Source organism: Hemicordylus capensis, chromosome 1 (assembly GCF_027244095.1).
Source record: "Hemicordylus capensis ecotype Gifberg chromosome 1, rHemCap1.1.pri, whole genome shotgun sequence".
NCBI classification, from domain to species: Eukaryota; Metazoa; Chordata; class Lepidosauria; order Squamata; family Cordylidae; genus Hemicordylus; species Hemicordylus capensis.
The window spans coordinates 139,481,881-139,509,028 of NC_069657.1; the positions used below are offsets into that span (position 1 = coordinate 139,481,881).

The 27,148-nt window shown below is 45.5% G+C and overlaps 1 protein-coding gene and 1 long non-coding RNA gene across 5 annotated transcripts in view; one reads left to right on the forward strand and one right to left on the reverse strand.

The window, feature by feature from the left end:
* Positions 1–25,063, reverse strand: part of LOC128334838 (uncharacterized) — a 38,413-nt gene extending 13,350 nt beyond the window's left edge. The window contains exons 1-2 of the long non-coding RNA XR_008311413.1: positions 24,958–25,063; positions 24,303–24,389 (exon numbers count right to left, since the gene is read on the reverse strand). This is a non-coding gene — a long non-coding RNA (uncharacterized LOC128334838). The remainder of the gene's footprint in view (positions 1–24,302; positions 24,390–24,957) is intronic.
* Positions 21,404–27,148, forward strand: part of LOC128334826 (acyl-CoA (8-3)-desaturase-like) — a 50,581-nt gene continuing 44,836 nt past the window's right edge. The window contains exons 1-2 of one of the 4 annotated variants that reach the window (XM_053272223.1): positions 21,404–21,491; positions 24,281–24,405. In XM_053272223.1, coding sequence (XP_053128198.1) covers positions 24,400–24,405 — 6 coding nt within the window. In that variant the 5' untranslated portion in view covers positions 21,404–21,491; positions 24,281–24,399. Of the gene's footprint in view, positions 21,553–24,280; positions 24,406–25,122; positions 25,505–27,148 lie in introns of those variants that run through there. The other 3 variants (XM_053272214.1, XM_053272204.1, XM_053272194.1) reach the window with 3 other exon arrangements.

Sequence of the window (27,148 nt, forward strand, 5' to 3'; positions counted from 1 at the left end):
CATTAAACATGAACAGACATATAATACTCTCTGTCTAGATTGATGATTGTCCTTCTCTTTTGAGACTCATTTCTCAATTCCTCAAGTATGAAAAGTGCACGAAGGTGACTTCGTACTGGCAACGATGTAAATCCTTACGGAGGACTGTGACTGAAGAGAAACAGCTGGAGAGGTGATGGATTACCTTCAAATGTCAGGGGATGATAAAACCATCATTGAGAATATTTTAGTTGTCTGATCTCACTGGAAGCACAGACGGAGAGAGTGATGGGAACTGAACTTTGGTTGTGACAAAACCTCCGGATAACAGTAATGTTTCATCAAAGCTTCTTCAGACAACCAGGAGTCTTTTTAGATTTTTCTGATAGTGTCTCTAAAATGCGCTGCCAGAGTGCACTGCAGAGCCCGGTCAAGTTGGAAGGCAGCTCAGATGACAGGGGTGGAATCCAAGCTCAGGGCTGGCAGTGGTGCAATATCTCCATGCTGCTGCCACTGGCGGAGCACAGCTCCACTGCAGCAGCTGCCCTTCCACTCAGCCAGCCCCAGGGTGCATTCTGATTGGCTGACCCAAGTGTTGTGGGACCTGGCCAAGTTGGAGGGCAGCTGCTGGGACAGGGCTGACAGGGGAGAGCTGCAGCGCTGGGAAATATTCATGCCGCCGTTGCTGCTGCAGCTGCCCTCCAACTTAAGACAACCCTGCCATGCTCTCACATCGGCAGGGGCATATCTAGGGTGCGGCAGGCAGGGCATGTGCCCCAGGCACCACTTGAAGGGGGGGGGGACACGTCGTTTTTTAAAATTTAATTTTTTAATGGCCACTGAAAACAAAAAATGGCCACCACGCATGCTCAAATAGCCTTTGTGAGGCTCTAGGGCGGCTATGCCAGGCCTTGCAGAGGCCATTTGAGCATGTGCGGTGGCCATTTTGTTTTCAGTGGCCATTTTTAAAAAAAAATATTTTAAAAAATGGCCACCACACATGCTCAAATGGTTCCTGTGAGGCCCTAGAGGTCAGTGGGGGAGGGGGAACCTTTGCAGACACCCCCCATGGCCTTTAGGAAGCCCCCCCAAAGGGGCTACAGGTAAAAAAGATTTTTAAAAATTTAATATGTCACTGTACACATTCCATTTGGCACTATGTACAGAGAATCAGGGCTTGTGAATACTGAGCTGAAGCTTGTGAGCTAAGAGCTTATGCTCTTACTTTGCTTCTTGTGATAAGTGAGTTAAATGTGATGTCTTAATAATATGGCTATTAATTGTGAGTTTGTCTTTGAGTCAGTGTGAAATCCTTAGTATTAAGGCCCACTGGGAGTTTCTTGCTCTCTTTCTCTCATTTTAACTGTCTTTCTGAAATACTAGAACATATTCCAAGCAGTGATACAGTTTACTCTGCATATTCTTTAATTATTTTCAGAGTATCTGGGAAAAGTTAAATTCTCCATTTATTTTTAAAACTTACGTAAGAGTGATGCTACAATGCATAGTAGGTAATTAGACAGGCACTTCTGTTTAGTTTTCCAAGTACACATCCACATAGTATTTGGCTATTTCATGAGCCCCAGCATACTGAAATTTTTAGTTTTCCAGCATTTTTTGGTCTGGCTACATCCACTGCTAAATAGTTTTTGAAATATTAAAAGAATAACAAGCTTGACTTGTATTTTTGAGCTGATATTATGGTAAAGTTATCTGAAAGATGGTTGTCAGATGTTAGGACAGAGGGTGCAATTTCAGTGCTTGCCCTAGGTGATATTTTCCCTAGATGCGCCTCTGCACACCGGGGACAGGGAGAGTCCAGCCTGGCATCTAATCTCTCCACTGGTGCTGGAATGTGGGTCTTGGGGAGATGCCCCTATTCACCCACCCCTAAGGGCTTTACTTCAGGTTCAGGTGTTCAGTGGGTGTGCCTCTGGATGTTCCACACTTCTGCATGTCATCAGGAGGAAATGCCAGTAGTCCTTCAAAACTTGCAATGAGCCATCCGGTAGGAGTATTGCCCTCCCACAATCTCTTTCCCAGTAAGGAGAAAGAGGGAACACATCATTCAGTACCCAGTTTCCTTTATTGCCCCACATTTTGCAAACAAACAAAAAAAATACTGCCATAGCTTCTGGGAATAGGAACTACATGGGAATATGCTAAAGAAATTCCTTCCCTGAGTAAAAAATTAGAATTGTCAAGTACAACAAGGAGATGCAGGCCAACTTGACACAGGTAAAGATATCCATTACAATTTTATATTTAAAAAAAAACATTTTAAAAAGGGGTATTATATACTATTTCCTAAATTATTAAAAATGTAAAAAAAAACCCACATGCATTATACCCTCCTAGATGTTATAAATGCTCTACTGAATTGCAAACAAACATGTTTTAGTGAGCAGATTTGCACCATGGTTAAAAAAAAATGTGAAGTATTCATGGGAAACTTGATTTTAAAAAAAGGATTCAAATGGAGGCTTTCTCTGGGTGATTAAAATCACGTTGATTTAAATCAATCCACCCTGGATCATGCAGTCTTCATGCCATGGATGGGGTCCTCCAAGACAGCCATTCCTCTCAAAATCTGGCCAAAAAAAAGCCTGGATAATCTGAGTTCACCAGCTTCTTAAATTCAAGGCAGTTCTCCGGGTATCAGATCTTCCCCCCGATTCAGGCACACATATAACTGATAGTAAAAATAGCTGATGCAAATAAAAGCATGTTTTATTCAACAAGCATACAACAGGTGCTTTTCTGACTCATAGCTTTTATTTCATAATAAATATAATGAGCATTCTGTTAAGAAATAAATGGTAGGAGTCTCTCAGTGGTGGCTCCACTTCCCAGCACTGTTGGTGAAGGGAGGCTCCTCCCAGAGTCCCGCGTCAGCTCCGGGCCTTCCATGGCCTCACGGATAGCTATGACTTTCATGCCACACTGCAGCATGCAAAGATAGACCAGTGGTAGTCTAGCAAAGGAACAGTTCAGTGTAAGCTGACAAAAGCCTAAACAGAAGTAAGACTAGTTATTTAAGTTACAACCACAGTTCGATATAATTAATTCCTCTATACATGCAATACAATATTGCAATATATAAAGATGAATTCAGTGATAGTATTGCATAGAGGTAGATAGTGGCCTGGTAATAACAGGCCACAACTTTATTAATTGGGGCTGAGGCAGAGTATGTTATCTCATGGTTGTATAAAATGCTGAAGATGTTGTTGAGAAAGCTTCAGGTGCTGAAAATAATAATTATTTTTGCATAAATGTTATTGAAATACACACACACACACACATATTTTTAATCCAGCATTATTGTAATTTATGCAATTGCACAGTCTTTTAATTATATGGTTCCATTACGTGTGTGTGTACGCGTGTGTGTGTTTGGATTCTCTGTTGAATCCAAATCGGGTTTTGTTTCCTTTCATCTGGAGTTGCCACCAGCTCGTCTGGTGGCTACACAGGGACGGGCCTTGTCTGTTGCTGTCCCAAGACTCTGGAATGCGTTCCCTGCTGAAATAAGAGCCTCCCCATCTCTGACAACTTTTTAAAAGTCTTTAAATGCACATTTATTCTCCCAAGCTTTTAATCTAGACTTGTGGTTCTAAATTGTTTTAGGGGTTTTAATTTTTGTTTTAATTTGTATTGTTTTGCTGTATACTGCCCAGAGACAGAAGTTTGGGATGGTGTACAAATGAAATAAATAAATAAATAAATAAATAGTCATTAAAAAGAGGATTGGGGCTCCACCCCCACCCCCGACAGTGCGACAACTAGAGCTCACCACCCACAGTGCAAGCCCAGCACCATGTGTGACACACGTTGGATCTAGGCAGGCCCATTGCCCTGGGGCAGGCTGCCCTTCCTAACCAACCTAATAGGCAACTGTACAAGCATCACTATCATTGCCCACCCCCATCAAGACTTATAGTCCTTTCAGATTGGTGAAGCCACAACAGTTTAGAAAAGCGCAGGCCAGAGCTTCCTGAGCAGTAAAGCATCTAGGGACTGCCCTAGGCTCCTCTGTATGCCAAAAATGTGCCTAAATTGTTCACCAGACCCTATACTATTTAAGTTCTTTGCATTATCTTTGCCACAATAAGGGCCTAGCCTAGCTTAGCCCCCTAAATCTCCCACCAACCAACCAGAACAGCAGCCAATCCCCTTTGTAGGTCAGTTAAGTAAACATCTGAACCGAGGCCGGACAAATGAACCCCATCGCCCATATAGATCTCAAGCTGTGAAAATAAAATGTCCAAGTGGGGGATAAATCTCCCACCCCAGGAGGACACAAATCTCCACACAGCCCAATTAATCTTTTTAGAGACCAACTGTACCTAGATTCTGAGCGTTCCTCCAAATCCTGCGTTGAAGTGGTTCATAGCAAGTTGAAAACACCTGGAAACCATTGAAAAATGGTCTCAAAATCATGAAACGCCTTCTTGGAAATGGTGATACCTGCACTATCTACCAGGGCATTTTCTTTTAAAGCCCTTTAGCTCGCATCTCCTCCGGAATGGAAGGGGTGCATTCAAATATCGGGCAGATTTACTCTAAAGTCCCTGTGAGCTATCGGGGAGCACTTCACACACTATTTGCATTTTTCATTGCACGTTGAGAGTATAGCCTGATCTATATCCAGGATTAAAAAATCCACTTTTTGCATCAGTTTCTTGGGACACCTTCCAGTTCGCAGTAAAGCCTCACAGTAAACCCCCTTGGTAAAGTCTGCTGTGTGAAGAATGCCCAGGTCATTCAACCCAATTGTAATATCAAAATATCAGAAGGCTGATTAGTCTCCAAAAACTCAATGAGGACAGGCAACAGTTGATTGAAAAACATGCTGCTCTGACCAATTCAATAGATAAATGCCCATTGCCCCAAGCCAAGCTGCATATGCCCACTTGTGGGCCGAGAACACTATACAGTATCCAACTATCAGCACCCTGGCAGGCCTCACAGGCACCCCACGACCTGTAAAAAAAAAAAGTGAAATGAGAACTGCCCATGAAATAAACTAATGAACATATTGCTTGTAAATGCCAGAACACCAGTGCCCAATACAATGAACATCTTCGGATATCCAAGTTGTGTGGCTGCAGACGACACTCTTATTCAGAAGGAATGCAGGGACAAGTTACTTGTGGAAACACCCAAAGAGGAAAGCCCCCTCTTTAGTACTGCCCCAAACTGCTATTGAATAAGCGAGATACTGTCCATATGGGCAAACAGACATCCCCCAAAGAACTGCCCAAAGAAATATAGGATTCTAGGGCCAAAACTGGGCATAGAACCAACTGTCCAGCCCTGCGCAGAACTTACCAGCTGACCCTTCCCCTTTTGATCAGTCTTTGAAAATTTAAGTAAAGTGGTTGCCGCAGACCACTGAATGGCCAGTTTACCTCTCTGTACCACATGGGGACACCAGCATATTCTTTCTTCTCGGGAACAGCATGGAGGCAAGGAAAGCACCAAAAAAAGGCAACCACTATAGCCGCATGGAAAAGACCAGCCTCAAAAAGAGACGAAGATTCAGAAAAAGACCAATCAAAACTTCAGACACTTCTGGCATCAAGGACTTATGAGAATCCCCTGCGGTGACTGTTGCTTAGCCCACCCCTCCAGCATACGGGGTACCCTAAAGTCACTGGTGTTATCTGCATTCCCTGTGCCTTGGCACAAATGGCCAAGGTGGCCATATGGCCTGATAAAGTACTGGATGGCAAACCTTGGGACCGGAGATAAATCAAATACTGCATAAGGGCCTGGCCACACATCTCCCAATCCTACCTGATCCCTAAAAGTCTGAAAGACCCTGGACTTCCTATCATACACAGCTCTGGTACTCGAGGCAAAGGATGCCAACATAGCGTTCTGCGCCTCTAGCCACCACAAGTCCAGAGCCACTGTGGAATCTTGTCAGGATCCTCCTGAGAGCCCGGCGTAAGCTGTCAGAAATGCTCTACCTGAAAACAAGAAAATCTGCTATGCCATTTTGTAAACTGGGCATGTGCCATGCCACAAATAGAATATTGTGCCAAAGGCACACTAAGACAAAAATATGCATGACCCCCAGATCTAGAAGTCTGATAGTGTAGAACATGTACCATAGCCCGGTTATCACACCAGAAACATATACTGGAGTTCTCAAAGAGGCCAGCTCAAAGATGTACAGCCACAATGACAGGAAAGAACTCCAAAAAGGTAAGATCCTTAGTAGACTTGGGAAAGAATATTCTGCAATTCATTTTTTTTCTCAATACTGTGCTTTGACATTCAATACCTGCAGCAGGAAAAAACTGCTTAAAGGATAAAACTGCATCAGTAAATTCTCATCCATGGATATTCTCAAAGACAGCCAACATTCAAATCTGTAAAATCCTATTGCTTCAGGGAACAAAGATGCTTCTGTGAAAGCTTAAATGTTTGTTTACATATGAATGGAAGCTGATTATTACCAGCAATTACCAGCTTAGCACCAGGAATTAGTGTCTCTCAGCAGGAGAGGTAGAGGTATACCTTTTCTTAAGAAGACAGTTTGTTTTAAGTTATGGAAGAAAGAATACTTTTTTAAAATTAATCCATTTGATTTTTTTATTAATGTGCATGGGATTGGCACAAGGTCACCTGGGTGCTTTCCAGCCTAGCTGCTCAACAGCAGCAAAATGCCTCCATTCAGGCAAATCACATTGAAAACATGAACAGCAGGGGGAGCAGTCTCCTGGAAACTAACAATCCGAAGAAACAGCAACTTTCTTACACCAGATATACGACGTCCTAGCTGTTTACCATAGCTATTAAATTCAAAACAAGGCATTGGCAATGTGAATGGCACCCTGCTGTCCATGTAGGGATTGCAGTGTCACACACAGGAAGTGTGGAAGTACACTTCGGAGATCCAACGTGACCCGGTTGCAGGGTCTAATCTGGAAAGCACCCTGTTTAGCTTGTTGGATGAAAAGGAGAATTGGACATGGGTTCTTTCTAGGGTTGCACGTTTTGTATTTTTTCTATTTCTATTTGTACCAAATCCAAATCAACCCCATTTTGTATTTTGTCCGAAATTAAGCCTTCCGAATCACCCATTTTGTTTTGTGTCTGAATTAATCCGAATCTATATCTGAATTAATTCAGATTTAAAAATGGGTCACATGGTCAAGAGAGTGGGTGGGGGTTATAGTGCCTAATGAGTGGAAGCTACCACAAAAATTTCAAAAGAATTGGGCAAAATGCTGATTTTTGGTGAATTTTTGAAGTTTGCATGTCTTTCCGTTTTTCCCCATAGGGTATGATGTTGGTTTCAGGGAAAGTATAGCTTCACGCAGGGTGGGGGGAAAGGGTGGCCCAGAGTGGAGTGTAGTTGGTGGTAGTGCCCAGTTGGTACAAGGAAGCTACCACAATTTTTTCAGAGGAATTTGGCAAAGGGCTGATTTTTAAAGAATTAATGAAGTTACGCGTCTTTCAGATTTTCCTTGTAGGGTATAATGGAGGTTTCTGGAGTCCCATAGCTCCACTTGAGGGGCACTGGGGTGGCCCAGAGCAAGTGGCGGTGTAGTGCACATAGGGTGCCAACCACCCACATCGGTTGCCAACCCATGAAGTACAGGGTTTTGCTGGAGTGGAGAGAGTTAGAGAAGTCAATTTCAATTGCAATGCTTTTCTGAAGAACAAAGCATTCTGTCCGAAACACAGTCATTTCGATTTGGAAACAAATCTCTGTTTTTTAATTCTTGATTTTGTTTTGGTTACAAAACCTCTGAAACTGCCATTTTCGGGCACAAAACGTTTTGTACCCGAATGAAAATGCACAAGCCTAGTATATATATATATATATTTGCATGAATATACTAGTTGTATATAATTACATTCTTGTGAGTTCAGTTGCTGTTTGTGTCCTCAAGAACCCACATGTGCCATGGTGTGTGTGTGTGTGTGTGTGTGTGTGTGTGTGTGAGAGAGAGAGAGAGAGAGAGAGAGAGAGAGAGAGAGAGAGAGAGAGTGTGTGTGTGTATGTGTGTGTGGAGGGGATAAAGATGCTTGACTTCCCAGTCAGTGTACACAGGATTGCAGTTTTATCATAAAAGTATATCAGTACAAAGTCTCAGGTGGTGTGGTTGTGTTTTGAAATAAGGGTCAAGGCTTTCAAACTGAGTCACTTGGTGACAACCCTAGATTGGAAAAACTCTGAAAGAACCACATCCAAACACTGGTTTGCAGGATTGTTTGGATGTTAAATTAATTTGCATTGCTCTCTAAGACATGTTATTTTACCATGGAAAACCTCTACTGTGAAAAGCCAACATACTTAAAACGCAGCATGTAATTTCTACAAGTTGCCTTTCCCATATTTTGCAAATTGTTTTGTTGGGTTTGAGAACCCTCCCTCATTTGGTCCATATATTTTGGAGTGGATTCAGATGACAGTTTGGGTTGTCTGTTAATCTGCTGCACTGTATTACATGTGTCCTTAATGTTCTTCTGCAGCAGAGACATGGGTCCAGGAGAAGGCAAGGAAGGCAGCGAGGGGCCCATTTTAAAAAAATTTCTCTGGGCCCACTCCAATCTTGGTATGCCCGTTCCAAAGAGACCCTTGCCTCCACCAATAGAAGTGCCATCATCACCTACTGACCCCAATTCACCCTTGCCTGTAACATGTGAGTCGGAGGATGAACCAGAAGCACCCCCATCCCCACCAGCAGCTACCCAGCTATGCCACAGCCAGCACTCGTGAAATACGGTAGGAGGACACAGCCCATTTAAGACATTTGAGGCTTGCAGGGCTGCAGTGCTGGCTTTGCATTTAAGACTTCAGCTTGCCACCACTGTTTGCTGAAGCAACGTCATTGTGAATGTCTGCTACCATGCTCCTACTCCGTTCTTCGATTCTCTGGTTTCTGACCCTTGGCTGCTTTTTTTAATCTTGACCCTGCCTGCTCCTAACCAACTGTTCTTTGGCTCCTGACCTCCTGTTTGATGGACTTCACCTTGTCTGCCCCAATGGACTAATTTCTGGCTTTTGACCACTTGTCTGATTCTGACTTACCTGCTCCCATGGTGTGCTGCTTGCCACACCTGACCTGCGCACGTACAACAGGGCCTTGCCTCAACTCCAACCTTGTCTTGCCTCTAGCCGTGCCTTGAGCCTCCCGTCTCACCTCGCCTCAAGCCTCCCACCTCACCTTGGGCATCCTGCCTCTCCTTGAGACTCCAGCCTAGTTTAGCTTTGCCTCCAACCTTGATTCGCATTGCCTTGCCTTGTCACACCTTGCCTCTTGCTTCACCTTTTCACCTCCAGCATCACCTTGTCCCTCCCACCGTGCCTCCAGCATCCAGGTGAGGCAGGAGGCAAGGCAAGGTCCTGCCTAGCTTTGCCTTACCTTGCCTCACATCTTCAGCCTCGCCTCACATCGCTTTTCCTCGCCTCCCACAAAGCCATGCCTCCTGCCTCCCTTTGCCTCAACTCTCTCAAGTCAACTCACCTCCAGCCTCGCCTTGAGACTCCTCTCACTTGGGTCCCCAGCTTTGACTCCCATCATGAACCTATACTGGAGATGAGGGGAGAGTCTCAAAGCAGGAAGCTTGAGGTGAGGCAGGAGGCTGGAGGTGAGATGGGAGGCTCATGGTGAGGCTAGACTGGGGGCAAGGCAAAGTGAGGCTGGAAGCAGGAGGCGAGGCTTTGCTAAAGTTTGCTTTTAAAATCCTGGGGGGAAACTGTGCGTGTGTGTGCGCGCGCGCGCGTGAGAGAGAGATACTTCCGGGAGAAAGGGCAGGGTTTCAATTCCAGAAGACAGAGATTCTCAGGCTTGGGTCCCCAGCTGTGGTTCCTATCATGCCCTGCTGCAATAGAGGATACGGTGATGGGCACTGCTGACCAGCCATTGCTGAGGATTCACTGGGAAATCATTAAATTTTAGTGTCATAAGGTACCAATATGTTTGTATATCAATCTGAGCATGGCCACACTTCAAAGCAGTGAGGAAAGCCTTCAGAGCAGTGGGGAAATAACCCATGTCCCATTCTCCTTCTCAACCAATTAGCTAACCAGGCAACTTTGTGCCAATCCCATGCTCAAACTAAAAATCAAATTGATTAATAAAAATTTTATTCTTCCTTCCATACCTTAAAGCAAACTGTCTTTCAGAGAAGGAATGACTCTACCTCCCCTGCTGAGAGACACTAATTCCTGGTTCTAAGGTCGTAATTGATTTGCAAAAAGAGTACAGATTATCTTTTCATTTGCAAATGAAACCACAGCATGAGAATTATTCAGAGAACATTCTAAGAATAATTGGAAGTCCAGCAGGATATTTTGGGAATTTCCCACTCTCACATATTTGTTATGACAATCATTCGAGAATACTTTATAGCACATTCATCCCAAGTCTAATCCCTAGCAATGGCCCTCTGGAACCAAGTGCAGTGGGCACACCAACATCCTCTGAAATAAACGCCAAAACCCAGACCACCAGCTCCTTCAGAGTGTACCTGAACACAGGGCCAGACTGGGCCACTGGGACACCAGGACGATTCGTGGTGCGCTCTGATTGATTGAGTGTGCCCTGCTGCTGTCCAGCCTTCTTCCTCCTCCTCCCCCTGCCCAGGGGCTGGCAATGCAGAGGGCCCAATCCAGGTGCTTGAGCCAGTCTGGACCGACTTGCCTGGCACGCTGCTACAAGGTTGCACCAGCAGGAAGTGCAGAAGGGGTGGCAGCCACTCTCCCTGACATGCCTCTCTTGCTCTCTGGTGGGGCTTGCCCCCGGGGGAGCTGGCAGGTTGCATGGTGGAGGTGGGTGCGTGGTTCTTGTTCGCAGCAGGCAAGCTCAGCTCAGTGGCAAGCCTGCCTGGTGCCCAGTCACCCTGTCTCCTCGGAAGGAAGGGGTCCCCGCAGCTTCTGGAGGCTGGCTCCCAGGACAGTGGGCATGGAATCAGGACTTTTGCAAGGGCACTGCTCCCTGATCCCTTCCTTTGGTAAAACGAACGTAGCCTGAGTATGACAGTAGTGGCTTCACTTTCACCCTTCTCTTCTGCCCCTCTCAGGGCATGCTGGGAAGTGTAGTGTCTCCACCTTCCATCCTGCAGCTGGCTGGGCAGGGGGAGGCTCTCCTCTCAGCCATGGTCAGATCACTTCCTGATATGTTTGCATACCACTGCAGCTCCAGTAGTTTGCAGGGGCGATGGACCCATTTTATTGGTCCTCCCAAGGCACTTAATGGATCCGGATGGATTCCAGAGGGCGCTTGGGGAATTTTCCAGCAATTTTGTGAGCAGCTCTCCAGTGCCACTCGTTGAGGCTTGGAACATCGAGGCCATGAGGGTGCTGGATGAAATTGCTCCTAAGCGGCCTTTTAAAGTCTGTGGGTCTTGTACCCCTTGATTTTCAGAGGAGCTAGGGGGCATGAAACAAGTCAAATGGTGCCAAGAGCGATGCTGGAGGAAAACTGGGAGCGAAGACAATCAAATATGGTTGCATTCCTATGTTCAGGAGTACACTGTGGCAATGAGAGCAGCTTGTTCCTAAATTTAGTCTGCTTGTTCCTAAATTTCTGCTTATAAATGTCTGCTTGTTCCTAAATTTAGCATTGGCTCTGCCTGTGACCCTGTTGACAATCTGGTGGAGAATTGGAACAACCAACTGACCAGGGCAATGAACACAATCTCTCCTAAGCGTCCTCTCTGACCCACTTCAAAACTGGCCCTTTTGTATACGGAAGAACTATGGGGACAGAAGCAGCGAGATAGACGACTAGAGTGCAAGTGGAGAAAGACTCGACTCGAATCCAACTGATTATTACATAGAGCACATTTGAAGATCTATGCTCAGGCGATATGTGTGGCAAAGAAGCAATTCTTATCCACCCATATCGCATCCACAAGTTCACATCCAGCAGAGTTGTTCTGGATTGTAAAGGGGCTAGTGTGTGCCCCTTCCCACTTGAATCAGTATTTGGAACCAACAATTACTCGCTGTGATGCTTTTAATCAGTTTTTTGTGGACAAAATCTCTCATATTCGGACTGACTTAGATTAAAACTCCACAATTGTTACAGTGTCTGATGCTGAGGTGTCCAACAGCAACTCTCATGTGATGACTCTTTATAAGATTTTAATGTTTAAAAGATTTTAATTGTAAACCACCCCGAGACACAAGTTTTGGGCAGTATAGAAATACATTAAGTAAGTAATACTTATCCCACTGTCACTTCTGGAGAACAGGTATTAAAGGTTTTGCAGTGGTTGTTCCTCTTGTTTCTGCATAATGCTTTTCTCTGACAATGAGATGTCTTGTGGTAGCAAGCATTAATTGTCCTCTTTGCTAAGCAGGGTTCGCCCTGGTTTGCATTTGAAATGGAGACAACATATAAGCACTGTAAGATGCCCTTAGGGGATGGGGCTACTCTGGAAAGAGAATTTGCATGCTTGCATGGAGAAGGTTCCAAGTTCCCTCCCTGGCGTCTCCAAGATAAGGCTGAGAGAGATTCCTGCCTACAACCTTGGAGAAGTCACTGCCAGTCTGTGTAGACAATACCGATTTAGAGGAACCAATGGTCTGATTCAGTAGAAAGCAGCTTCCTATGTTCCTAAGAATGCTTAAGTCCTCAGAGGCTGTTCAGTCCATCCTGAAACAGATACACAAATTTACACCTAGCCTGGCAGAAGTGACATCCTGAAGCCAAAGAACACAAAGCAAACCATTTTTAAACCACAACTCTCCTTTTGTTTACTGCAATGTAAGTAGTTTCTATTGTCAACTTTTATTTCTACGCCCCACCCCCATTTTCCCAGATGACAAAAACTAAAATATGCTTAGATGCCCCCATCTAATACTAGGTATATCTGTAGTTATTGTCCAAATAAAACTGAGGCAGTTATACTTTCAAATGTCAACCAAACTTATGCACTATGTTACCATAATATATTTCATATCCCCAGTAGTAAAACAAAATTAGATCTGCTTTAAAAAAATGTATATACTTCAAGTTTACTACCCTCCTTCCCCCATGGCTTCACCATTTCTGGATATTGTACATCTTCATTGAACTGGAAAGAATCCTTACTTTCATAGGTAGATATTCCTCCCCCTTATTAACTAGGCTCACATCTTTCAGGCCCAAAGAAAATAGGAAAATGTACCTTTTATAGCAGCACCACACAAATAAGACATGGTATATCCTTTTCCTCACGCTCAGTACTGTGAATATGGGAGGAAGGGAGGGTTCATCCTCCCCTCTGGTGGTTGTTGGACAGACATGCATATTACGAATAAGGGATTGTCCAAGGACACCTAAGCCAGGGCTTGACACATCCCTGGCACCAGGGAGGCACAGCACTTAGAAATTTAACTGTAGCACCTAGACTAGGATATTCAGAGGCAGAGGTAGAGTTATTTAATACATAAATAAATAATCTTTATTTGCCCCAGGCAGCCCTGTTTCTGTTTTAAATCTGCTACTTGTAAAGGGGATAAAGAATATGTAATGGACTTTGAAGAAGTAGGACAGAAAAAGTATTGACGCTTTTGAACTTTGGTGCTAGAGAAGACTTTTGAGGATACCATGGACAGCCAGGAAAACAAACAAATAGATCATAGAACAAATCAACCCAGAATTTTCACTCGAGTCACAAATGACCAGGCTCAAACTATCATACTTTGGACATATTATGCGAAGACCCAGCTCCCTTGAAAAGTCCATAATGCTGGGAAAGGTTGAAGGAAAGAGAAGAAGAGGATGACCAGCAGCAAGGTGGATGGACTCAATTATGACAGCAATGAAGGCACCACTGAGACCTTAAAGGCCAAGTTGAAGACAGATCGTCCTGGAGAAAATCTATGTGGTCGCTAGGAGTCAACATTGACTTGACTGCACTTAGTTTTAATAATAATAATCGTCGTCTTTCTTTGGCTGTGGGTCCCTTAGGCATACTCACTTTATGGATCACCTTGGTAGACCTCTCCACTAGGTTCTTGAGGCAGAAGCAACCAGGTCACCAGCTTGCAGCAAAAGGCTTCTTCACTGAACACAAACAGGAGATCTCTATAGACACTCATAAAACCAAATTAGAATAGAATCCTGGGCAAGCTCCACCCAAAGAATTCCGGAGGGAAACCTACAAGCTTATACACTGAGGTTCAGCTCTACCCAAGCTAGTGCAACTCTACCAGGTGGAGTTAGTAAGAGCTGCTCCATCTTTAGCAGGTATTGAAAGAATGCTCAAGACTCATATATTTCATCAAGCCTTTGTTCAGCTGTAAGTTGGTTTTATTGTTGTTACTGTTGTTTTAAATAGCTGTTTTAGATTTTTAACCATTTTAACATTTGATTTTGCTTCTGGTTTTATCGTAAACAATGATGTGACAGTATGAGGCAGTATATAAGTATAATAAATAAATATACCTGAACCCTGAAGTATCCCCTATAGTCCATGGGTGCCAGGAGATTCCATTTATAAGGAGAGGGTTTGAAAAGGGCAGGCGGGAGATCACCTTATGCATTGCAGGGGCTCCTTGGCAGAGGGCTGGTGGCAGCTTCCCTAGGCCCCACTGGGGAATTTGCATGGTGACACAAATGGCCTCTGCACGTGTGCAGAAGTCACTCTAATGGCCTCAGCACTCATCCAAGACATATAAGAGACAGCTTACCTCATGATCAATTCTTAGGTCTTAGATGGAACTGTTGTGATGACTCCTTTTTGTTAGAGGCCTATAAATTATAGACTAATTTAGTAACTAGAGGTTATCCTGTTCGGACAGTAAAACCTGCTAAATAACTAGTCTATACCACTGTTCCCTCTAAAGCGTGAATACGTGCATGCGCTCACAAGTTTTTAAGTGTCCACTCAATTCATTTTAGATCTCGCTCAGGTTGAATCAGGAAAGCCCCATTCTGAATGCACGTGCACACACGCTGCCTTGACACTGCCGCCCAGAACAACTCATTCCACACAGAGATGAAAAAAGTTAGAGGGACCACTAGTCTATACTATTGACAGAAAAGAATTATTTAGGAACAAAAATCAGAAGTCTCCATTAAAATCTGTGGCATGTATTATTATGATTATTAATTCGATTTCTATACCGCCCTTCCAAAAATGGCTCAGGGCCGGGGCATAGCTATAATTGAGTGAAAGGGTTCAAAGAATACGGGCCCCCAGCTCCTGAGGGCCCTCCAGCTCCATCCCTTCCTATTTCCTTCATTATCTCCCTCACTCTGGGGTGTTGCCAGAGAGAGGGATGAACACGGGCCCCCTCTCCCCTAGCTACGCCCCTGCTCAGGGCGGTTTAGTCTGACCTTTAAATCTGTGGGTGTAGCTTTAAGAACACATATTCATCTACACATGCACCTTTTATAAGATATGCCTGCCTACAAAATGAAGCCACTGATTAGTTATAGAAGAACAAAAAAAAATTAAGGAATACTTGGTACATAGTAATACACATTTGAAACCCAATATGCAGTTACTACCAAGAGCAGCTCCTCCAAAAAGACACTTCCCGTGTGGGAATTGTGTATACTATAAACAGACATGTAAACAAGATGTTCTAGTAAGAACTAATCAGCCTACCTTCCTTTCACTGTCTCTACATCTTGACTAAATTTGGTGCAAATCAAGGTCCACTAAGTTAGCTCTCTTGCACCTCAAAAGTTTGTGTCTACCATATTTGATCAGGCTGGATGTCATCATTACAAACTGCACCACTGAGGTGTCCCTGTGGGTCACTCACTACAGCTGTTCCAAACTTGGTTCAAATCAGTTAGACAGTCCACAAGTTAGTGCACTTGCGCCTCAAACATTTATGCATCCGCCATCTTGAACTGGAGTTGATGACATTGTCACAATCTTCGCCGTTGAGGTATCCCTGTGTGTCTCTACAGCTGCAGAAAATTTGGTTCAAATCAGTTAAGCGGTTCACAAGTTAGCCCACTTGCACCTCAAAAGTTTATGCATCCGCCATCTTGAACTGGTGTGAATGACATCATCACAAACTATGCCATTGAGGTATCTCTGTGAATCACTCATTGTAACTGTACCAAATTTGGTTCAAATGGGTTAGGCAGTCCACAGATTAGCCCACTTGTGTCTCAGATGTTCATGTGGCTGCCCTCTTGAGTTGCAGTGGATAACATCATCACACACCACACCATTAGGGCATTCCTATTTGTCGCTAAAGTTGTAGCCAATTTGGTTCAAATCGGTGAAGCGGTTCACAAGTTAGCCCACTTGTGCCTCAGAAGTTTATGCGTCTACGCGTCTTGAATCGGTGTGGATGACATAATCACAAACTATGCTGTTCAGTTCAATGTCCCTATGTGTCCCTACAGCTGTACCCGATTTGGTTCAGATTGGTCCAGGTGTTGTGAAGTTCAGGCCAGTGTCACATAGACGGACACACACACAGAATGCTGGGTGATCTCATAAGCCTTCTGGAAAGTAGGCTAAATATCCTTTATCTGCAATAGATGATTTTTAAAAAATACATCTTAAGGCATTATACCACATGTAATACATCGTATGTGGTTTGTATGACTGAATGTCCCTATATACAATTAGAGGTATGCACGGAACCGCGGAGCTGCAATCCGGCACTGGGGTGGAGGTTCCTTTAAGGGTGGGGGGAGGGTGTACTTACCCCTCCTGCTGCTTTCCCCTCTCCAGCGCACATATTTTAGTCAGCAATTGGAGTGGCAAGATACCTCCCTGCCGCCCCTTCCCCCGCTTGGCTGCAAAAGGGAACCTTTTGCAGCCGAACGGGGGAAGAGGCAGCAGGGAGGTATCCTGCCACCCCAACTGCTGACTAAGATACATGCGCCGGAGGGGGGAAAGTGGCGGGAGGGGTCAGTACACCCTCCCCCCACCCTTAAAGGAACCCTCACCCCAGTCCACCTGAACCCCGAACCACCCATGTCCGGACCGGTCCGGAGGCCTGAAGAATGGCCTCCGGACCAGTCCGTGCACATCACTATATACAATTGTATGTCGGGGAAACCTCAAAAAATTTGAACATACATATTGGTGAACATAAATGTAATATTCAGAATAAACACAGTGGAGGACCGCTTTGTAGAATATAACCATGAATCAATAGGATTTATTTTCTGGGCAACAGAACAGGTGAGGAATCAAAATGATCAGTGGCTGTTGTGAAAAGAAATGCAGTGGATTCTAAGATTGCAAACTGTAACACTCAAAGGATTAAATGAAGGACTGGATTATGTTTCTCTTTTAAAACAATGAGGCGGGCCTCATGATTCCTAAGACCTGCTTTTGGCGAAACTGCGGAGTCTCCCCACAGATGATCTCCGTAGGAGCCCTGGGCGGCCGTATCGGCTACCCACACGATTGCCGGCTCCGTGACGGAACTGGCGGGGGCTGGGGGGAGCAGGGGCCGATTGGCCCCCACATGCTGGCAAGACCCCCGGAGCCAGCTTTTCACCTCCCCTCTGGGGGTCTCCTTGTGAGCAGCCATGGCGCTGCAGCTACTCACGATCCAATAGCCCAGGTTTGCAGAGCGCTTGCTCCGCAAACCCGGGCTAAGGGGCAGGCTACCAATGTGGGTTAGCTGCTCAAGAACCACCAGGCTCACAGCCGAGCCCAGTGGTACTTACGATTAGCAAAAATCGGGCTAGGCTCGATTGACACAATAAGTGTCAAACCAAACATGGAGAGAAAAAGACTAATGGGGCAATTGACTCTTTAAAGGTGTGTCAGAAGTATCTCATTGGGGCTATTCACGCGATTAGCAAAAATCGGGCTAGGCTAGTCAATTGCCCCATTAGTCTTTTTCTCTCCAAAGCAGCATATTAACATCAGGTGCTTGCTTTTCAAGAGAGTTTTTGTTTGGAAAGGTGCCTTTGGAGGATGAACACAGAGATTTTGCTATTGTATGACATACTTTTCAACAAATAAACAAAGATGCAGTACATGTGAGTAAAAGTTTCCAGTTAATGGCAAATATTTTTTATTCTTAGTCTCCCTCTTTTTTCTGCTTTTAGAAAGGTTGGTGTGCCATTGGCTGTTTTTGAGATAATTTCTTTTAGTGTTGTGTGTTATTGATTATGGTGGAAACCCTTTTTAGAGTTAGTAATGTATGGTTTGACACTTATTAATGCTTTACAAGTAAAGTTTATCAACAATTTTTAGATTACTAACTGGATTATACAGCAATGATTCATGCTTTGCAAGTATTCTGTATGTATTTTTCTCTTTTGTAGCTTTTCTAATTATGTAAGTTTTAGTCATGAACATTTACCTGTTATGTCTTCACAGTTGCCTCTGAAGAAGAGCAATGCTCAAAATCCATTGGGCTGAAAATAAAGACCATCTTTTTGTTGAGCACCTTCGTGTTTCCTTTCCTCCTTTTTTTTCTGTATCGTTTTTTGGTGCAGCATTATTCCCACCAGCTAGCCCCCACTTTTTATATTTTTATTTATAGGTAATCACCAGCACTTTATATTTTGCCCGAAAACATATGGGCAGCCAATGTAATTTTTTTTAAAAATAAAAGTAATATGGTCTCTTCTGGTTGCCCAACCTGGCTGGCACATTTTGTACCAGTTACAGTTTCTGGACTACGTATAAAGGCATCCCCACATAGAGCACACTGCAGTAGTCAAGTTTGGAAGTTATCAGCAAAAATACCACTGATTTTAGGTTGTTCTCAAAACAAATAACAAATAGTTGGTGTATCAGTCTAAGCAGATAAAAAGCACCCCTGACCACTGCCTCAACCTGAGAAACCAGAGAGAGACCTAGGTTAAGAAGTACTCCCAAACTATGTACTTGTGCCTTCTGAGGGAGTGTGACCTCTTCCAGAACAGGCAACCCATTTTTAACTCATCTCCTGAGTTACAAAAACACACCCACCCCCTAGTAAGTACTTCCATCTTGCTTAGATTCAGCTTCAATTTGTTATCTCTTAATCAGCCCATTACTACTCACAGAGAGGTATTTAGGGAAGTTATGCCATTCGCTGATGAAGATGACATGGAGAAATAGATGTGGGTGTCATCAGCATACTGGTAACATCCAGCACCAGATCTCCTGATGATCTCTCCTAGTGGTTTCATGTAGATGCCATACAAAACTTCCCATTTAGAGTAGTAGTCTCCAAGTGACACAATCTGGAATCTCCTCAAGAAATGGGAGCAAAACAATGCCTCCCACTCCCAACTTGTGCAGACAATCCAGAAGGATGCCATGTTATTGACAGCCTGCCAAGAGATCCAAAAGGACCAGAAGAGTCACTCCCTCTATCAATTCCCAATTAGAAATCATTCCTCAAGCTTACCAAGGCAATCTCAACCCCATAACCTGCTTGAAAGCAAATTTGAAATGGGTCCAGATAACCCATTTCCTTCAATACTGCCTGGAGCTGGGAGTCCACCACTCTCTTAATCACCTTTCCCAACCATGGAAGGTTAGAGGAGGTTATGTGGTATATTCCTGGAAAACATCCATTCCTGCAGACACATAAGGTTAATACTGAGGCTGTTCACACAACCAAAAACTGGGTAGAACAAGTGTCCTACCCAGGTTGGGAGCTGTGTGTGCTCTCAGTTTTCAGTTGTGTGAGAGCAAACAACTAGGTAGGAGTGAGTGTGTGCAGTCAAGGTAGTAGGAAAAGCTGAGTAGGACAGCTTTTCCTCCTACCTTGGTCAAATGAGGGGTAGGACAGTGCGGTCGTACCCAGCTTTTCCTCCTAATTTGATTCCACACAATCACTTCTCCCTCCCCCTACCTAGTTGTTTACTCCCACACAACCAAAAATTGAGATCACACACAGTTCCCAAACCTGGGTACATTTGTCTTACTCAGTTTTTAGCCTACTTTCTGGTAGGCTTATGAGATCATCCGACTTGACTAAGTTAAGGGGTATACGTGCTGTGCTCTGCCAAGTCACCTGAGTCTGTAATGTAGAGAGTTAAATCAGCTTAACAAGAGCATACTTTACAGTGTGCTGCAACTGCTCCTCTAGGCTTAATTCTTGCCCCCCCCCCATGCCACAAGCCATATTGGGGTTTTTTTCTGCACTCTGTTGGGCAAAGATTTTGCTATGGCATCAGGAAGTGTTGGCTTTAGCCCCCTGTATCTAATTTGAAATAGCCACACCTGCAATATTTATATTGCACAACAGGAGAACCTCCTTATCTGCAGTTCCATTACTCACATATTTGTGGTTTTAAAATGGAGGACGGATGAGCTTCCTTTACCATGGGTAAGGGGTTCGTGTATCCATGATTTCTGCTGGTGAGCGAGAGGGGAGAACAAAGAAAGGGAGCACTGGCCTCCCCCAGAGAAGGCAATGCCCAGCACTGGCCTCTCTCCCTGCCAGGGTTTCTCCTAAGTGCTGGCTTTTCTCCCTGCCAGGATGCACTAAGGAAACATCCCCTGTAGAGGAACGGCTGCCAGAGGGCTGATCGCTAGCTGCCTTGAGTGCTGGCCTCCTTCCCTGTGCTGCTGCCCACCCACTCCTTGAGCACTGCCCTCTCTACTACCCCACTGTAGGGGTCTAATAGCTGCTATCCTGCACACTCCTCCAGTGCTGGGCTCTTTCCCGCTGCTGCCGCCCACGCACTCTTCGAGCACTGCCCTCTCTCTCCACAATGGGGGTCTAACATGACATCCCACTGACCAGGGGAGCGTAAGAGGCAAGGCAGAGCCAGCACGATGAAGGTCTTCCTTCGAGAACTGGCCCTCAGCACTGACCAGCCAGGGCTTCCTTATCCCTCCCAGGCCTCGCAAATCTCGTGAGACCAGGGAATCCATCCAAATCCCAGGACTCCTGAGACTTTCAAGGCCTGGGAGGGAGAAAGGAGCCTTGACTGGTCAGTGGTGAGGGCCAGTTCTTGGAGGAAGACCCTCCTCGGGCTGGCTCTGCTCTGGGGGGATGTTGCGTTAAACCTCCGCTACAGGGAGGGGGAGCAGCACTCAAGGAGTGTGCAGCGGCACAGAGAAAGCACCCAGCGCTAGAGGAACACATGGGGCGGTGGCTGTTTGAGACCCCCATTGCGGGGAGGTAGGAGAGAGGGCAGTGGCACAGGGAACGAGGCCAGCACTCAAGAAGCATATGGGGCAGGGGGCGGCGATCGGCCTTCCGGCAGCCCCTGCCTGCTCTACAGGGGATATTTCCTTAGCGTGTCTGTCCTGGCAGGGAGAAAGACCAGCACTGGATGTTGCCTTTTTGCAGGCAGTGATGTGGAATGAGAAAGAATTTTTATTACTGTTGAAAATAGACACTGCACACAGTATGATCTAGGATGGTGGCTCACTGCATGAACACATATGTAACAATGTAACTTTGAAACTCGCATGTCAAGATTTGATTGGTTTCTGACTCTGAAACTTGTGTGTTAAAATTTGATTGGTTCTTAGGGCTGAATGTTGACGCCCAATAACTTGTTTACTCGTGTGTATAAAAGCTTATGAGGAATGTGAGGGGGGTGGGATTCTCTGGCAATGCCATGAGGCACTGAGAGTCCACCACCAGCTGGTTGAATAAAAAGGTGTTTATGCTTCCTTCAGCCATCTTTGTCTTCTGGTTTATGGGTCTGGGGTCCTCCTCAGGTAACAGTGAGGCCAGTGTTCCTCTTCTTCTTTCTCCCTTTCTCTACAGATCCACCTGTACAAGGGTTCTTGGTGCACTGTAAATAGTCTGTCTTGATCGGGAGCCATTGCACCAATGAACCTAGAGTCTAGTCTCTCTTCCTGCTGAGAGACTGGTTATTAGTTCTTGCATATCCCTGCAAAGTGCTACAAATGTTTGGGCAGAAGTCAAACAGACCCATATGCAGGGCAGTTCCTGGGTTTGTGGGAGGGCCCAGACTTCTCAACAGTTTCCTTCTACAGCCAGCTTTGCTAGAGGCTTCATGGGTTTCCACAAAACAGGAGTTTGCTTTTGCACTTCAGGCATCTTCTGGTTGCATCTTTGCATTCTGCTTTTTGCTTTGATGAACTTCATGCATTTGCTTCTATGCAGCACTCAACCCTTGCATCTGCTGTGCAGACGGCTCCTCTGCTCTGCAAATGTCCATTGCTTTTCTCAGAGCCAAATCACACTCCAAAGCTGTGATCTCAGCCTGTCTGGTTTTACCCCACAGACTATCTTTTATGAGGGAATCACATTAACTCTCCAAATGCACCAGTTTGATAGGCTTTTCTTTTCAAATCTGTCACGTAAGGATCTATGCCACTTTCTTTTTGGGTGAAAACCTTATGTCTTTCCAAAATTTTATTTTGCCTGGGGCAACAGCTGGTAACAAATTTGTCAATTACGACTTGGAGTTCTTGTCTGTCTCATTTGCAAACTGAACTATGTGGTGTATCCCTGTTGCTTCTTCCGCTATTAGATGGAGGAACAATGCACATTGAAGCAGTTGCTTTTTTTGATCTGCACCACTGGCAATGTAGTATGTCTGAAAAGACTGCAGATCTTTGCCAGTTCTCTGCTGCATTTCCAGCAACTGTTTGAAGGCACGCTCGTGGGAGAGAATCTATATTGTGGCAAAAGCCCTTATGTCTGACACAGTGTAGTGTCTTGCTATGGCTGTGGGTCCCTTACGTGTACTCACCTTGGTAGACCCTCTAGTCTCCACTAGGATCTTGGGGCGAAGCAACCAGGAAATCAGCTTGCAGCAACAGGCTTATTTATTGAACACAAACAGGAATAACTATGTAGACACTCATAAAACCAAGTTAATCTTGGACAAACACCACCCACACAGTTCTGGAGGGAAACCTGCATTTTCTTGAAGGAATTGTATCCCTATGCCACAGAAAAGCCTATTTACCTTTCGCTTGGACGATGTCTATCACTAAATCTGGTAGTTTTGTCAAGCATCCCTTGTTTGACTCCTAAATCTCTGGGCTGGCTCTAAGATCCAAAGAAAACTTGCCACTAAGATCCAGTGGCGCACCTAGGCTATTTTGGAGCCCAGACCAAAATATTTTATTGCTTTGGAGGGCCTACCCACCCCGGCATTAGGGAAAGGGGCGGCGGGGGGAGATTCTGAAGACATTTCCCACTGACCTGCACTTCACATCCATCTCCTATCCCCACCGGGGGCCTCCAAATATCCTGGGGGCGGCCTCCCTGCAGCCCAACACCACACCCTCCCACACTGCTATCCAGGTGCTTGTGTGTTTGTGCCATGCAGCTGGTGGGTGGGGTCTGAGAGCTGAGCAGGCCTCCATGGTGGCGTGACAGCAACTAAGGTACTCGTCCTGGGCTGGCCTGGCCTGCTGGAGGCTTCAGCAGGTGAGCTGATTGTATCTATCTGACTCAGGGGGGAGCAGCTTCACTCGCAAATGGGGCTGCATGACCTGTTTGAGAGCAAATACCGGCCAGCGCCGCATTCACAGTGCAGCCAGGAATACTCTCCCTGCCACACTGCGTACGCAGCACTGGCCGGTATTTGCTCTCAAACTGGGAACGCGGCCCCATTTGCAAGTAAAGCCAAGGCCCCTGCATCTGACATCAAACGCAGGGGGCATGGCAGGGAAGGCCGCCATGGTGGGAGGAACAAAGGCCACCAGCTGGCTTCCTGCACCACTGCCTATTTTCTTAGACTTTTAATTAAAATAATAATTTTAAAGTGTTTGTTTTGTTCTGTAAATGTGTTTTAATGTAATTTAGATTATATACGCCACCTAAATATAATATATATAAATATGACAAATAAAATAAATGGATTAGGAGTATAATACCTTAAACCTAAAGAAGAGGGAATAGGAAACCAGTGTAGGAAGGGTTAACCAAATGAAATACCCTAACTGATGTTGAGGAGAACTTTCAGACCAAAACCGAGCATTTAAAACACACAAGAAAGGGAACAGAGTATAGACTAAACCCAATCTGAGCACGACTCGAGGTTCCTAAGACAGTCCAATCTGGGCTTCCAGAGATGAGTCTGAGTCGGAGATGCCCTTACCCCCAGACATCTGGGCTAAAGTCCAGGGTCTCCCCAAATCCTCTTTAGTCTGCCTTGGGTGGTGTGGCCGCTGCGACATGCCACTGACCCATGCTGCACTTGGTGGCCAAGCATGATTGTGACCAGCACCAGGCAGGACCTCTACTTTAGAGGCAGTGGGGAGGAAAATATGTGGGATAGAGATAGGTTAAGTTGCGTGTTGAAATTTTTTTGCTAATGCATGTTTGCACAAATATACCTTTTTATATTCTTACATTTTTGTGAGTTCAGTTGCTGTTTGCACCCTCAAGAACCCATGTGTTAAAAATACTGTGTGTGTCACAGGGTGTGTGTGCCCTCTGAGTCTTTCATATTCTTTTGTTTAGTGGGATCCAAGGGAGTACTCACTCAGTCTGAAGAGCCCCTGCATATTCTGTTGTCCTTGGTCAGCATCAGCCAGAGAGGAATTCTTGAAACAGCATCTCTTTACTGAAACTAAACACAAATGAAGGTACTACATATGAGTATATAAAACTAATACTAACATATAGAGACTGCTTCTAACCACACCCAGAGTAGCCAGAGGGAGCCTGGGTAGCTGCATCCTCGTCTTCTCAAAGGTACAGAACACTGTACACATCATGTGCCACTTAGAGTTAATTTAGAAAGCTGAGCTCAGTCAGGAGGATGGCTGCTTTCATTACGGGAGAAATGCTGCCAGCCCACTTTAGCTTTCCTGCTTGTAGCTTTACATAGAGCAAGATCTGTGTATATATAAAGTGCACACTGTGACTGAATGCTAGCATCATTAGTGAGGCTTTAGGAGGACAGCATGCAAATTGACTAGGAGTGAGAGCTATTACTAGTAAAGCAAAATAACCGCTTTTATCAATAACTCGGCTACGATAAAAGTAACGCCCCCCTGTTCTGGAAATGCGCACACGCAGTCACACCTTTTTTCCCCTCCGGCAACTTATAGCGAAGTGTAGGGAGAAAATTGCATGCGAGCGCACTGCCCGGCAAAAACCCACAGATCGCAGTCTGGGGTGCGGCCCATACTCACGTTGCATAAAACCCTCCGGCAACCGCAAGAGACGCTGTTGAAGGTGGCCGAAACGCCGGCATTAATTGAAGGCCGCCAGCGCGCGCGGCAACCGAAGGGCATCATCTGAGAGCGATTTCGCTCAGAGGAAAAGCCAATCAGACGCCGAAGGGGAGGGTCTCCGGAGAAGGCGCTCGACACAGAGCACGCTTGGCTCCGCTATCGCAGGGCTGCAACATCTCGAAGCCTAGTTTGAGGCGAGTTGGCGTCTCGTGAGGAAGTTCGCGCAGCGCGGGGCAATAACCCCAATAGGACGAAGATTTGCTAGGCGGAGATGGCACCTCCTCAGCAGGAGACGGGACTTGGGGGGGAAAGGAATGATGGCGGGAGCGGTTCCCGCCGCTTTTTCACTTGGGAAGAGATCGGGCTGCGCACGGGTCGAATCCAGCCTTTCCTACAGGAGCGGTGGCTGGTGATTGACAGGAAAGTCTACGATATTAGCAGCTTCTATAAGCGGCACCCGGGAGGCTCCCGAGTTATCAGCCACTATGCCGGGCAGGACGCTACGGTGAGAAAAGGGGTAGAGTTAGAGTAAAGCAGTCCCTCAGGCTGGTAGTAGATCAGATTGCGGAAAGCATCGCACACGCCCCCCCTGAGATCTGGATTACCGGCTGCTCTTCACTAGGACCGATTTTCGGGATTCCGAAATGGAGTTAATAACGTATACAACGAATGAAACGAGATGCCCGTAAATGGCCTCCTTGTCGAACGACTCTACTTTGGGGGACGGCACCCAGGCGATGGGGGGGGGGGCATCGCTTGATTCCCATGCAAGTGACTGGGATTCTTAATGCCAAGGGAGCGGTGCCTTTCTCAATCCGCTCGGCTAAATCTGTGTCTCGGAGCCAGCACTCCATATCCTTTTAATCTCTTGTTCTATGCTTACCTAGGTATCTAACGTAATTTATAATCTTACGCTATTAGCCTAATGAACTCTCTATCATCAGGTTGCTAATTATAAAGGGCAGGGGCAGTTCCAGTCAAGCAACTATTTGAATCCACATTCACATTTTAGATAAAGTGAGCTGCGTTTTGTATCTCTTTGCTCTGATAAATAGACTCAGAGGTGCTCCTACCCCTGGACTTTGGGGCTGAGGTTCAGGGCCTCCACATCCTCTGGGCCCCCCAAATCTGTTCTGGGTGGTATGGCCACTGTGCTGTGCCAGGTGGCTGAGTGTGATTGTGACCTATGCCGGGTGCTTTTGAGATAGAGGGGAGAGTGGGGAAAGAAATATGTGGAATGGGAATATGTTAAGTTGCATGTTGATATGTTTCTCTTAGTGCATCTCTTCTGTCTATATATTTATTTATCCTAGGTGTACCCGTCGCTAATCCCATGCGTGGCAGGTCTCGCAAGACTAGCGACGGGATGTGGAGAAATAATGGTGGCGGTGGCGGGCCGGGGTGAGGAGGCGGCGGCAGGAAGGGATGGGATGGCCAGTGTGGTGTAGTGGTTAGAGTGCTGGACTAGAACTGAGGAGGCCCTCAGTCCTGAGGAGGAGTTCAAATCCCCATTCAGCCATGAAACTAGCTGGGTGACTCTGGGCCAGTCACTTCTCTCTCAGCCTAACCTACTTCACAGGGTTGTTGTGAAAGAGAAACTCAAGTATGTAGTACACCGCTCTGGGCTCCTTGGAGGAAGAGCAGGATATAAATGTAATAATAATAATAATAATAATTATTATTATTATTATTATTATTAAAAGCCGACCAGAAAATGGGGGGGGGAGAAGTGGGCTGGGGGGGAGTCAGAGGCGCAGATGCTTTGCACCCGGCCCAGCTAGTTTACATAAATATACCTGTTTTATATTCTTTTATATTCTTGTGAGTTCAGTTGCTGTTTGTGCCCTCAAGAATCCACGTGTTAAAAATACTGCATGTGTCATGGTGTGTGTACATGTTTAGGGGGATGATGCTTAACTTGAGGTGGTGGTGGGCCTCCAAAAGCCTTTAGATCCAGGATCCAAAATTACCTAGGTGCACCACTGAGTAGACTTCATTTTCTTGAACCTCTTCTCAGGTAAATCCATGCAAAGTTGCTCAAAGCATAAAATGCCTTCCATGGTAAAGATAGTGTGCCTTCGATGTCGACTCCTGGTGACCACAGAGCCCTGTGGTTGTCTTTGGTAGAATACAGGAGTGGTTTACCATT